General features: G+C 40.3%; 1 protein-coding gene across 1 annotated transcript in view; it reads left to right on the top strand.

Moving 5' to 3' along the window:
• Positions 1-14,146, top strand: part of LAMA4 (laminin subunit alpha 4) — a 73,963-nt gene that overhangs the window by 32,462 nt on the left and 27,355 nt on the right. The window contains exons 8-15 of the mRNA XM_035109109.3: positions 315-425; positions 6,298-6,409; positions 7,510-7,677; positions 8,566-8,759; positions 9,763-9,879; positions 10,515-10,663; positions 11,836-11,977; positions 13,117-13,213. Coding sequence (XP_034965000.2) covers positions 315-425; positions 6,298-6,409; positions 7,510-7,677; positions 8,566-8,759; positions 9,763-9,879; positions 10,515-10,663; positions 11,836-11,977; positions 13,117-13,213 — 1,090 coding nt within the window. The remainder of the gene's footprint in view (positions 1-314; positions 426-6,297; positions 6,410-7,509; positions 7,678-8,565; positions 8,760-9,762; positions 9,880-10,514; positions 10,664-11,835; positions 11,978-13,116; positions 13,214-14,146) is intronic.

The raw sequence follows: 14,146 nt of genomic DNA, 5'->3' as shown, positions 1-14,146 counted from the left end.
AGTCGTGGTAATTGGTAGGCCCTCGGGTTTAACTGCTTTCTTTTTGAGCAAGCAGTTAGGTAAAAAGGGGCGAATCTTGACATTAGCAAAAACTCTTGCAAAAATTCCAAAATTGATTAAAGCCTAGCTGCCCCATGAGGTTCTTCCAGCACTGTGATTCTATGACATTCACTAAGTACTTCATCAGTGTGTTATTTTGATGATGCTCACTAAAAAAAATTTAAGGAAATTGGCTTCCACCTGTACTGAATGAAGATGCTTCTTTAAAAACAACTCAACCAACCCTTGTGTTTTGTTTTGTTTTGTTTTGTTAGGAAGAATTGTCAGAAAAGGATAACCATTCTGTACTGATGAAGAGCCAGATTGATAATGCTACGAATGAAATGACAGAGCTGCTGAAGGCAATTGAGGCACTTGATGAAAAGGTTTGCTTGCCATTTTGTGGTTTCATTTCCTTTGATGAAAAGACCTATTATAAAGCTTGTTAATTCTATGGAAGTCATTGTGAACTTCATTGGGTAGTAAGGTGGATTAATGCTACATGTATGGATAGACCTGAGTGGCAAGGTTAACAAATTCCACAAATTCCTGAGTGACAAGGTTAACAAATTCCACAGGGGCAGCCATATTCATCTCTTACAGCAAAAAAGGCAGAATCCTGTGGCATCTTAAGGTCCCACAAATTTTATTATGGCATAAGCTTTCATGGAACCCATTTACATCAGATGCATTGAGTGTGATCCTCAGTAATCAGGTATTTTTAACATATATATTTTTAGTTTCCGACACAAAAAATATACACTATAAAACCACACTGTATTCAGAACTCAAAAACATGAGTCCCTGCCCCATTATCCAATGACCCTCCCTCACCCCTTCCCCAGAGAGCTTCATGTCATCAGCACATCAAAAGCATATTCCTTGGTTACAGGAACAGACAAGTAATCAGGTATTTACACATGAATGTAAAGGGGGGAACTATTCAGGTTGTGGTTATGTGTCAACTGATGCAGAAAAGGCAGTCTGTGGCCATTGTGGTTTTTTTCACATTTATGATCAAATAGGTCGCATCAGATGCAGATACAGAGTTAGTTATTTCCACTGGAGATCTCTGACCATTCCCCCTTTTTCTTGTGTAAATGGGGATGAAGCATTTCTGATTGAAAGCTGTCAAAGGAGCATTTTGGGAATGGGTAGGACATTTCTTATTGCCTTGCTGCCGGGCCACCAAAGAGTATTTAATGATTCCCACACTTGTGCAATCTACCCTAATGAGTCCTAGGAGCGCAATGAATTACTAAAGAATTATTTAATTTTGCATAACACAAAACACATTTTTTTATTTTTTCAAAAAAATGTGTGTGCATGGGGAGGCGATGAGGGAGGGGGGGAACGTTCACATGAAGAAGAAAGCTTGGCATAATAGTATGAGTTTGTCCCCAAAACCTACATAAAATATATCTTAATGTGGGGCTCCATTTATGAGAGGCCATGCTTCAGTTGCAGAACATATACTTTACATCAGATGTGGTGGTTCTCCTGAAGTTGTTGCACTCCAAGTCCCATCAGCCCCAACCAGCATGGCCAATGATCACCTGAAAGGCCACAGCTTTTCTTCTCTTGCATTACATGCATAAGGTCCCCGTTTCAACCCCTGACATGATCTGTTAAAAGGTTTTGATGGACTCCTGTTTGAACCCTGGAAATTTGCTGCCCGTCAGGCTACGATAGAGCTAGGTGAACAAGTAGCATAAGGCAAGTAGCATAAGGTGAATCTGACATAAGGCAGCTTCCTACACATCCTGCTTGTCTGTAATTTACTTGGTGCTACTTTTTTTCCCTAATGGAAATATGGCGTGCCTACTTCAAATTCTAATTTAAACTGATTACAGTAATCAAGATAAATGACATTCAGTTGCTTTTCTTTCTCTTTTGGATATTTCAAACTATGGGTGCTGTGCATGGAAGTTTTCATAGCATTTTCATTAGCACAATAATATACTTCAAAGTCTTCCCCGAGCTTGTCAATTATCAGCAGCAATCGTTTACACAGTAAGTAGCAGGCGCTTAGGTTCCGGTTTCCGCCTGCAGGAATGGCGGACCTGTTTTCCATCTCTCTGACCTTCGTAAGGAATTTGGCGGTTGCTAGGGGAGTAAATGGCAACCCCCTACCCTCTCCGGGGGTTACGGAGAGGGGCCGCTGGCCCGCGATGCCCCCAGACCCACTCCGACTGTTTTTGGAGTGGGGGGAGCTTGGGCTGAGCACTTACGAGGGCCAGGACTCCCGGACGCTAATCTGCATGGCGGGGATTTCCATGGTTAAAGAAGATAATTAGGCTTAAATCTATGGACATACTTCAGAAGGAGGGGAAGAAGCGCTGTTTACTGCTGAGAAATTTATGCTGCTGAAAGGAGAGGAGTCAAAGACTGTACTGCATCTGGAAGAAGGATTGATGGGGACGGAGCGATAAGGGAAGTTTTTATTTTTTATTTTCCTTCATATTGTTGCCTCGTACCTTCCCGGACGCGATGTCCTGGCTTGTTTGGAGTGAAAGAGAAGCAAAAGACTGTGTGAGTTGAATTTTATAACTGTTGTTACTGAGCATATTTTTTTTTAAAGATGTGGAGTTGCCGATGAGAAAAGCCTCCCCCTAGTTGGGCGGAAGGAGTTCTGGACGCGCTCGGAGGATTTATGAGTTGTGACGCACTTTAAATTGGAGCAGCGACCTGAAGCTAAGTTCAGCTATAGGGCAAGGAGATCCATTAATTTACCAAGAGTTTATGGTTTGATGTTTGGGTCTCCTGCCTGAAAAAGCTGTAAATTCTATAATGATCGTGAATCTTCATGGCTGTGAGAGAAAGCGAAAGTGATCTGAGCTTTTTGACATGGCGCTGCTTCGGGCTGCTTCGACGCAACAAGGAGCTCCATTAAGAAGATTTATGGGGAGGCTGGACTGATTAACTCACACAGGAGAAAGAACATCTGTGAAACTCTGTTTGATATTTATCTCAGCGGCTGGGAAACAATCGGATGAAAGTGGAAAACATCTACGTGACTGTAAGGGGAAGATCTGGATTATTATGAACTTGGAGGACGATTTGAACTTTAGAAAAAAGACGGCAGTGGACAGTTGCGAGGAATTCCCAATTTCTTGAAGCATGGGAACCCAAATAAAAAATTCTTTAGATGATTTGGCATAATATTCGGTTTGATTGATATATATATGTGTATAATTTGAAATATTGAATGTGATATAATTGGTTTTAATTGGAAAATTAATAAAAATATTTTTTTTTAAAAAAAGTAAGTAGCAGGCGCTTAAATAAGGATCATAGTTTTCTGGTAGGGATGAGCTAATCAGGCATCTTTTGTGGATCATGAAGGGTCAGTATGAGTGGAATTATATTTGTGGTGCAAAAGACACAACAGTACAACTCCTACCTGGAGAACCTGCTGCCCTCCAGATAGTCTTGGACTCCCATTAGCCAGCATCAGGAATATTTTGATTTGTAGTCTAGTAACATATGAAGGGTCACAAGTTCTCCAATCCTGTTGTACTTGTTAGATCACATCAGAAGTTCTCAATCATATAATCTCTGTGGTGGAGCTGAAGAACCACCCCCTCAAGGTCTGCATACTCTTGGTCAAAGGCTGTACAAACACAGTTCACACACACACACACACACACACACACACACACACACACACACACACACCACTAACCCCCTTCACTCACATCACATTCTCATACACACCACATATGCCACAAATTCAGTTATAAATGCATGCAGCACAGTTAGAAAGAGACACCTTAGTGGGTAACTTTTGGCCTGTGGTCTGGAAACGCCCCATCCCTAGACTATGGGGTAGCTGTTGAAATAAAACCAATACATGTTACATGTGATCACACACATATACCTTTATTATTATTTTGCTGTACTGACTGTGCCTAACACACTGGCAAAGAAGCTTTTCTTTCCTATATTCTGTATTTCTTATTATAGCAAATACTTTAGTGTATAGTGCTGTTGTTTGGTGTAATATATATTTATTTATTTTTCCCAGCTATACTGTTCCTGTAAATTTCTTTTTGGGAACAGGTCCAGAAACAGGATACCCATTTTGATAATTCTATCAAAATAATGGTTTTTTTTAAAAAAAAATTAAAAAGGCTCTTCTAAGTAGAGTATGGCTGGAAATTCCAAGGTCTAAAATAAGCCTGGGCAATCTATGCCCCCCCCACATAATTTCATAAGGCAAATAGTCTGATTTCATCAGAGTGGCAAGGAGGGGGAAAGCAAAGGGAAATGGGATTGCAGAAAGAGAGAGAGAGAGAGAGAGAAGGGAATTGCAGAAAGAGCAAGAAAGGGGGGCTGCCCCACTCCCTCTGACTCTGAACATGTCCACTGCCAGTATTCCGCCTCTGACAGACCACTTATGAGGGAATGCAGCCCTTAACATAAAAAGCCCTCTAAGAGCAGGTTCCCATAAGCACAGTACTAACAGGAAGAAATTCAGGTCTTCGATCCTAAAACACAAATGTACATTTCAGTACTGTATCAGGAGAGGACCCAAGGGAGAAGATTTGTTCACATGATTTGAGGAAGCGGCTATGTGATCTTAGACTCTCTCTTTTTTTTCCAACTGGCTGAAAGCGCCACCTGGTGCTTCAGCAAGCAAAGCACTGATTTGCCAAAGAAGGTGACACACTGAGTCATGTTATATGACAAAACTAGACACTACATGCCATGCAGACATGTGTATGGTTTTGTTTTTGTGTGTGTGTGTGTGTGTTTGTTTGTTTTTTGTTTTTTGTTTTGTTTGTTTGTTGTTGTTGTTTGAAGCCTAATGACTTAAAAGAAAATCAAAATTAACATGAGAAGGGGAACAGGGAACAATTTTTTCTGTTCACCATTTTTCTAATCTACTTTTCCACACACACATACATCTCCTCCTTTTCCAAACTGCCTCCTTCAGAACCTGCTTATTAAAAATATCAAGATAATCTTGCATATGTGGTTGCCAAATATTTTGTGCAGAAGATTTGCTCAGATATAAATATCACTATATTCAATTGAACTGCTTCCTAGGGAAGTTTGCATAAGGATGAACTTCAGCTTCAGAGTTGGAGCAGATAAGTGATAGTTTGAGTGCAAACAAAAAATAAAAAAATTCGTTCCAGTAGCACCTTAGAGACCAACTAAGTTTGTCATAGGTATGAGCTTTCGTGTGCATGCACACTTCTTCAGATACACTGAAACAGAAGTCACCAGACCTTTATGTATAGTCAGAGGGTGGGGAGGGGTATTACTCAGAAGGGTGGTGGGAATGGGTGATTGGCTGATAGGAGTGGTAAACCTGTTGATGACTGTTAACGACTGCAATTGGTCTTGCAGCAAAAAGCAAGGGGTGAGATGGCTAAAGAAAGCTTTATCATGTATAATAGTGCCCTTCCGCTCTCTATATTGAACAAACAGGAAAAAACCCTACACCAAAGGATAAATGGACATAAATCTGACATCAGGAATCACAAGACAGAGAAAGCAGTAGGAGAACACTTCAATCTCCCAGGACATTCTATACAAGATCTCAAAGTAGCTGTCTTATTACAGAAAAATTTCAGAAACAGACTGGCAAGAGAAGTTGCTGAATTGCAACTCATTACCAAGCTTAAAACCATGGAGAGACCTGGTCTGAATAAAGACATTGGATTCTTATCTCTTTATACATGATAAAGCTTTCTTTAGCCATATCACCCCTTGCTTTTTTCCTGTAAGACCAATTGCAGTCGTTAACAGTAGTTAACAGTCGTCAACAGGTTTACCACTCCTATCAGCCAATCACCCATTCCCACCACCCTTCTGAGTAATACCACTCCCCATCCTCTGACTATATATAAGGGTCTGGTGACTTCTGTTTCAGTGTATCTGAAGAAGTGTGCATGCACATGAAACTCATACCTATGACAAACTTACTTGGTCTCTAAGGTGCTACTGGAAGGCATTTTTTTTATTTTTTGTTTCGACTACGTCAGACCAACACGGCTACTTACCTGTAACTAGTTTGAGTGCAGCAAATGACACTGAAATGTGGAGCAGGTTTCCAAAGCCTGCATTGTAAATACCAAGCACCTAATGAGATGCAGCTCCTTTCTTCCAACATTTCCAGATATCATTTACACACTCAATAGACCTTCCTGCACTCATCAGACAGATTTTGCTTACACTAATTAGAGCTACACTTGCCTGGAGATTGAAAAGAAAATCTAATATCGCAATTGCATGGTTTATTCATAGGGAAATCAAGAATCCAGCAAAGGCCAATTGATACAGAAGGAAACCATGAAGAGCATTGACCGTGCTGCTGTTCTTGTGGAGGCACTTGGAAATATGATAGATAATATCCAAGGTAAATCTGTGTTTTGTCTTGGTTCATCTAAATGGCGAGAACAAAATGGCGAGACTGCCAATGGGCAAAAGTCATCACAGGAGCATTACAAGTGCGGGAGAAGTAATCAGGCTTTCTTGTACCACCCCAATACATTTTTGCGCTGAGAGAAGGAAAACAGCTGTGCAAGCTACACATTGGTCAGCCATGTGGATGAGTGTCGGATGAAGTTTCCTGTGTGTATTGAAACAATACATTCAATTTCCTGTGTAAGAGCAGTGATAATGTGGCTACAGTGAGGGTGTAGCAGGAAGTGAAAAAGGCTCCCTGTGCTGATGCCAATCAGCAGTCCACCAGAATGTTGTGGTTTGTTACTTTCAAACATGGGGGGAAATGCCCAAGTCCTGTCTAGACATATTTTGACTGAGATCTTTGAGATCATTATGTCTATGAAGCCATCAAAATACCAGTTGTTGGTTTTCCCACCCCCACCCCAAACTTTTATTATTACTTTATCAGAATACAAAAAGGAGAACTAGCTCTGAGCTTTCCAAAAGAATGGTGCAGTCATTTTGAACTGAAAAAGAAACCACCTGCAAAAACGAATTTAGAGCTTCTTTCCATTTGTAACCAAATACAATAGATGTTGAATTATTAAATCTTCCTGCTGCCCCGGGACTTATAAAACTGCTATTTATTCATACTAGCTTATTGATCAAGAGAGGCAGCATAAAAGTAGCCCCCTGAAATCATTGCAACTTAGTACAGAAGAGGCACAAGTTCCATGCCACTGGTGTATCATGAGATGTTTGCTACTAACTACAAATTCTGCTAATCTAATGTTCTTATAAATGCAGGTCTGCAATTCTAGAAAATGAGTTGTTACCAACAAATGATTTTTGCAACTGGCCAAAAGGCTGTTTCTACAATACAGAGAAAGAGAACCACATGGGCCACATGAGTTTGGTACCCTGAAGGGCCTCAGGGGGAAGGGACTTTAAACATATCAATAAAGATATGAAACATTCAGGGTCTTGTCAGACACCCGTGATTCAAGGGAACTTGTGTAGTTGTTCAATCACAATTCATTATTGCTATATCTGCCTGGGGTTTGTTCACAGAAGTCAGCAGCAAGGTGGAATACTATGGCATTGAACATGACCTGAGGCCTGAGGATATCATTCAGAAGCTCAAGGCAGCAGAAGAGATGGTGAAGGACATCCAACTTCGCAAGCCATTCACTATTCAGATACCACTTGCATATGAAGAATCTGATGCAGCACAAGAGTGTGAGTTTTCCTTCTGTCAAGACAGTGTAATTGTGGCATTGGAAAAGTGCAGTTGCATATTGAAATACATACCCAAAATCTTTATGAGTGTCAGCTATGATGGCACCAATTAATTCAAAATCACGTGCAATTCATATAAAAGAGTACAGTCGTACCTTGGATGAAGAGAAGAGTTTGGATTTGATATCCGGCTTTATCACTACCCGAAGGAGTCTCAAAGCGGCTAACATTCTCCTTTCCCTTCCTCTCCCACAACACTCTGTGAGGTGAGTGAGGCTGAGAGACTTCAGAGAAGTGTGACTAGCCCAAGGTCAACCAGCAGCTGCATGTGGAGGAGCGGAGACGCGAGCCCTGTTCCCCAGATTACGAGTCTACTGCTCTTAACCACTACACCACACTGGCTGGGTCCCAAACGCCACAAACCCGGAAGTGATTGTTCTGATTTGCAAACATTCTTTTGGAACCTGAAGGTCCAATGGAGCTTCCGCAGCTTCTGATTGGCTGCAGGAGCTTCAAAATTCACACTTTTCTGAATTTTGCAATGCAATTCTTCAGCCGTGTAATGTGTACAATAATGTAAAGTGCGTATCAAAGCATATATTCATCGAAATAATATATAAAAAATGCATTCTATTGGGGGGAATGTTCTGCAGAAATGTGTACATTAGGCAAAATTGCATCCAAAATACAGTTTTTAAGGATAAATTTGCCCTGAAATGCTAAAAAAAAATAGTAATTCCAAACAGATATGGAAATGTGAAGAACTGAACTGAAATGAGAAAATGAAAGAAATTGGCAACTGTTTGTCAATCCCTAACCATGTGTGACTAGACTTCCTGCAGAAACCAAGGCCATTCACAATGGTTAACCAGCTTTATCTTCTCTTAGTGCTAAAAGAAGTGGAAAAGTGGAGACAGACATACAATGAAACCAGATCTCTGATACCTGTCGTTTTGGACCAGCTTGAGGATTACAACACCAAGCTTGCAGATTTGCAGGAGGCCCTGGACCAGGCTGTTGATGACATTAAGAAAGCAGAAGCTAGAAATAAAGAAAGCACCGCCACGTTCCGAAGGCAGGAGGTACCATGCAGTATATTGTACTGTGAAGAACATTCCCCTCCTCCTGCCCTGATTAGGACAGTGGAAAGACAGGATGGTTGAGCATTACCTAAAACTCTGATTTCAGGAACTGCTTCCTTTCCCAGCATGATTCCAAAATCTGCTCCAGAGGTTGGAGGAACACAGAGCAGATTTAAGGGTCACGCAGGGGGCATGTGGACAGAGGGGAGGGAGGGGAAGTACAGCTAGAGGTCCTTGCATTGGTGGAACTGTTTAGCTGGATACTGCCCTATGCGTTTTGTTGCTGCCATGTTTGGCTGCAGAAAAGATCGTATACAAAATGGGTTTCTCTTGATATGAAATGTGATTAGCCCAGTACAAAGCCCTGGCTATAAATGTGCAGCTTTATGCACTTCTTTGTCCTGGTCTTTGAAAATTGAAGAACAGATTTTGGTGTCCTTCCTGTAAGGTGTTGTAAGGTATCATTTTTAATTGTGTTTATTGTGTTCTCACATGATGTAACCTGCCCTGGGACTTTCTGGTTAAGGGTGGGTAAGTAAAACTACTATTGCAACTACTGTACTACAATGAGGCCAGTATCAACTCTTCCCAATCCACTGCTTTTTCAATCTGCTTTTTCTATATTTCAGATCTTTTCTCAGAAATTGCCTAAGATATATTAACTGTTTCAAGTCGCGTTTCAGAAAGTCGCGTTTCAGAAAGTTGGCAGCGTTGCTGAATGACTAAAAACAGACTGTGCAAATGAGACCTGCCACAATAGGGGTCAATTAAACTAGCTATTATCTGCTCTCTTTTAAAATTCTATTTTTCTTAATTCAGAACCTCCTAATAACTTCAGCTTCCAAATCTTAATTGGATGACAGAAGTTCAGCAGTGCATTTTTAGGATAGATCAAGGCAACTAACCCAAAAGAACATAATAAATGTATCCAACATTTCTGGGAGCTTATTCATTCATTCACTCATTCACTCATTCACTCATTCACTCATCTATTTTCTCACAGAAGCAACAAGAAGCAGTGGAGGCACAGATTAACAGTGTCAACAGTACCCTGCTGCAGGCAAGAGATATTTTAGATGTACCTCAGCAACTCAACTTGGAACTGAGTGAGGCAATCAAGGTAACTTCCTTGTGAATGACACATTCCTCACTGACCTCAATCAGAGTTAAGTCGTTGCATCAGCACCAGCATTTCCCATGCTTAACACCAGTGTTTTTTTCTTCTAAAAATGTTTAGGGGTACTCTCATTTTCCTTCTCATATTTAAATACTGCCCCTCAACAAGGCCAAATGTAGATCCACAAAATGTTTAGGGGTATGCATACCCCTGCATACCCCCAGAAAAAAGTACTGGTTAACACTACCCAGTTTTTCTTTTCCAGCGTTTGCTAACCAGCTTCAAATATTGACTAAGAGTAACTTCCCCGATAGCATTAATCATGGTCAACAGCAATGCCCAGAAGCAGCTCACCAGGTGGGGCAGAATCACTGCACTACCTTCCTAGTTAGTGGGATGCTGTTGCTTAAAGGGTGGGAGAGGAGGGGCAATGGGGATGTTGGTGCTGTGCAAATGAACTGGCAAAAGCCCATCCAATGCTCCTTCTAGTACATTTGTACCATGCCAACCTCCCTGCCCCCATACCTCTTTCCCTCCTGGTAAGTATTAACAACACACCTGCTGGGAAAATATTATCTATTTCTAGAAATATTAACCTTGAATTACTTTTTCCCCACTCTGTACTCTCATTTGAACAGAATGCATCAGGGCTCTATGCAGAAATAGATGGAGCTAAAATACAGCTGCAGGACAAACTGGCCAACCTCTCAAGGTTTGATGGTGATTTGGTGCAAAGGGCCATGGAATATGCACAAGAGCTTGGTGTTCTTGCAGATCAGCTAGACAGGTAAACTGCCATCAGTTAATATATCATATATTAATATACCATATTAACTGTGCGCTATAAATCAAACAAATGGGCACAATTTAGCCAGTAGCCTGGTTTGCACATCACATTAAGCCAAACCATGGCTTCATGTGACTCCACAGGTATGTAGGCTCCCAGAGAGGAATTTGCTGCCATTTTGCTCCTCCTTGGTCATTTTGCTCCTGGTGTGATGTCTCCAAGACTTGTCCTGGGTTTTAACAGCTTGTGGTTTGTCCATGAGTCCAGGTTCTAACAACATGCTAAGCCAAATCATGGCTTAGCTCAGCGTGGTGCAGCAGCAAAATGACTGGGGAGAAGCTGCTATTGTCTCTTCTCCCAAAACTTGTTTGTTCACACTAAGCCATGGTTTGCCTGACTGTGATGTGTGAAACAGGACAACGTGAAGTGCATTTCAGCCTTATGGAATAGAATTAAATGTGTGGTTTACTCTCCCATTGAAAATAATGGAACTTAAAAGTACTTTGCTTTGGCTGGATTGTGTCCAATGTCCATAAAAGGATTGGCTGGTTGGGAGAAAAGTAGAATACATATAGCAATAATTGTACTTTGCATTATAGTCTTTTCACCACTGTGCTACCGTATGTATACCAACTCTCAACATAGGGTCCAACTAGATGATCCAATCTGCCATTGTATTTTTCTTTCCTTCAAAGCAGCTGTTTAGAAATAGTCATCACATAGTTTTCAGTGAATATCCATTTCACTTTCCATACCATAAAAACTCCAATTCTTTTCTAAAGTGAGTTTGCTGCGCTATAACAGAGTCCTTTAACTGTGCAGACATCAAGTTCCAGAATCCCTTCTGCAAAATCATGACAGTCTGGAGGCAGACTTATTATTTTTATTGCAAATAAAGGGTTTCAAAAAAATTAGCCTATCTCCAGTCCCTGTTCATGGACAGGTTCAGCAACAGCTCTACAATTGATACTGCCGCTGACTTGTGCAATGGTGACAGCTGAGCTGCTGGTGAGATCTGTACTCACCTTTTAGCATGTACCATTACTGAGCACAAAATAAGTGCGCAAAATCACTGTCTCTCAATTACCTGATTCAGCTCTGGCAAATACTCACCTGTTTTCACCTGTAAGTAATTCAGATTCTTATTGTTGTTATTTTCTCCTTTGCTGTAGGACCTTGCATGGTGTTGATACAAACGGATTAGTTCAAAAAGCATTAAATGCTTCCAATGTTCATGAAAATATCATTAACTATATTAATGAAGCTGAACAAATCTCTACCTTGGCATTAAATACTACAGAGCGGGTCAGTGATGTAAGTAGCAGCATTATAAACCCTGATATATACTCCATGATCCTTGTATCATTGGGATGAAGCAATATTTCCAGCGCCTGCTGAAAACTCTTTTCTAGAATTTTTCACATGTAATGTCTAATTATTAGGCTGCATACAAAACACATCAGAAATCATGTGAATGTTATTTTCCATAACTATTGCCCAGCTCACCAAATGAGAGGAAATACATTTCAGTTGCAGTCTCTGGTAAAAATCATTTTGGAGCCATTTTCTAATTTTTACTGCAACAATTCCATAATTTCTGCATACTTGCAAAAGTTACAATAGGCTAGATTCGGAGCACCCATGAGTGGAACCTGGGTTGCAGGGTGCCTTTGCTGGGCAAAGTGGAGTTAGAGACTTTTTGCCACTTTCCCATCCAGCCTCTTTAAAAGTAAAGAGAGAAACCACATGTCGCATTCAAGTTCCCAATGTAATTTTTTTTATAGTAAAATCAGCTGTATGGGCCACCTGATTTGGATAGGGCTGTGTCAAAGGGGAAGGGGCGGCCTGAGTCTTACGCACCTCCTCTGATTTCAGGTCACTTACCTTAAACTGCTATTAGACATGGGACTGCAATGTATACAACTGAAAATAAAAAAAATTAATGTGTCGTAAAGTGCAATATACAAAAGTGACACTAGACGGCCACAGAGAGCTATGCTAATTTCAATGTATTTTTCAAAACTTTTATTTTTATTTTTTTAAAAAAAAACATTTTCATAACATTTTTTATATGTGTGTAGATTCCACCAAGGTTATGGGCTTAATAGCAATTTGTGCTTCATAACCTTCCACTATCTGTTGCAGAAATTACGAGAGAGAGAAAATGAGGGGAGGAGGCTTTTTGGTTGTTGCTCTATGCCTGTGGAATTCTCTCCCTAGGGAGATACGAGTAATATCGCGCTACTGAAAGAAACCCCTTTTTTATTTCAAATTGAGTTTTATTTTAACTGCTCCTTTTTAATGTCATTTTTAAATGTTTGGGTTGGGTCATAGTTTTGACATAAGCTGCCTTTGGGGGAGGGGTTGCTCTGAAAAGGTGGCATAGAAATCCTTAACATGAAAAGAAATAAATGAGGTTTTATTCTGACTCTCTTTCTAAAATGAATTTGTAGGCTGTTGTTGGAATTGGCACCCAGATCACTTACCATAAAGAAGAAAGCAAAAAAGTTCTCCATCAAGCCAGTGATCAGGAACAGACGGCACATACTAGTAAATATAATCCTGTCTCTTGATTTGGACACTTCTCTGGAACTAAAATAGCTCTGCATATGGAATAGGAGCATCATGAAGAATGAAAAATGTTGACAGGAGAGAATTAATCATTATATCCCACTGAGAATTCTGTAATTTAAAAGCTTGTCTATTTTCAGTAGAACAGACGCTGGTCTAATAAACACTCATTACTTTATCCATTTGGTATCTCTTGTTCTCTGGGACCTGCACTGCAACAAATGTCTGTACGATTACCAGGCCATATAGAAGATTTACAGGATGCCAGTACTTCTTTTTCTGAAACTTAAAACTATGGAAATTACTGCTTTTAATCTGTCAGAAGCAAATGCTTTTCACATTTGTGGTGCATTATTTTTCTAATGTTAATGTACTGTCACCTAGCTCAAGAGAATACCATCTGCCAAATTCTTTTTAAGAGGTCCCTGAAGACAATTCAGTATTCCATCAGGAATTGTTGCTGGGCATTGACAAGGAGACTATTGAGAAAGCCAATTTAATGTGTGCCATTAAATATTTCCTAGTTAAATAGTGTCATGATTAGCACCAGTTATACATGCGGTGGAGTGCCTTTTTGATAAAATTAATACCAAGACTAGATGTAGAGTGTTTACAATGATAAGCCACAGTTAGCATTGAGCTTGCATGCTTCCGCATCCTATTCTGGAATTGCCACAAGAAAGAGTTTAGAAACTTTGCTGCCTTTTAAGACTAACCACAGCTTGTGGTGACATCCAAATTTAGGCAAACTGTGGTTAGTCATGAACTGTGGTTAACTGGAAAAAGCTGACTTCAAACCATGGGTTATGAACCTCATTTGTTTTCACTAACCATAGTTAAAATTAGCCACAGGGATTGGATACAGCAGTAAAACTGTGGTTGATCTAAAACAAAAGCAGAAGCGATTGATCT

The sequence above is a fragment of the Zootoca vivipara genome, chromosome 3 (genome assembly GCF_965207765.1).
Source record: "Zootoca vivipara chromosome 3, rZooViv2.hap1.1, whole genome shotgun sequence".
Lineage (NCBI taxonomy): Eukaryota > Metazoa > Chordata > Lepidosauria > Squamata > Lacertidae > Zootoca > Zootoca vivipara.
This window is presented reverse-complemented; position numbering and strand designations above follow the sequence as displayed.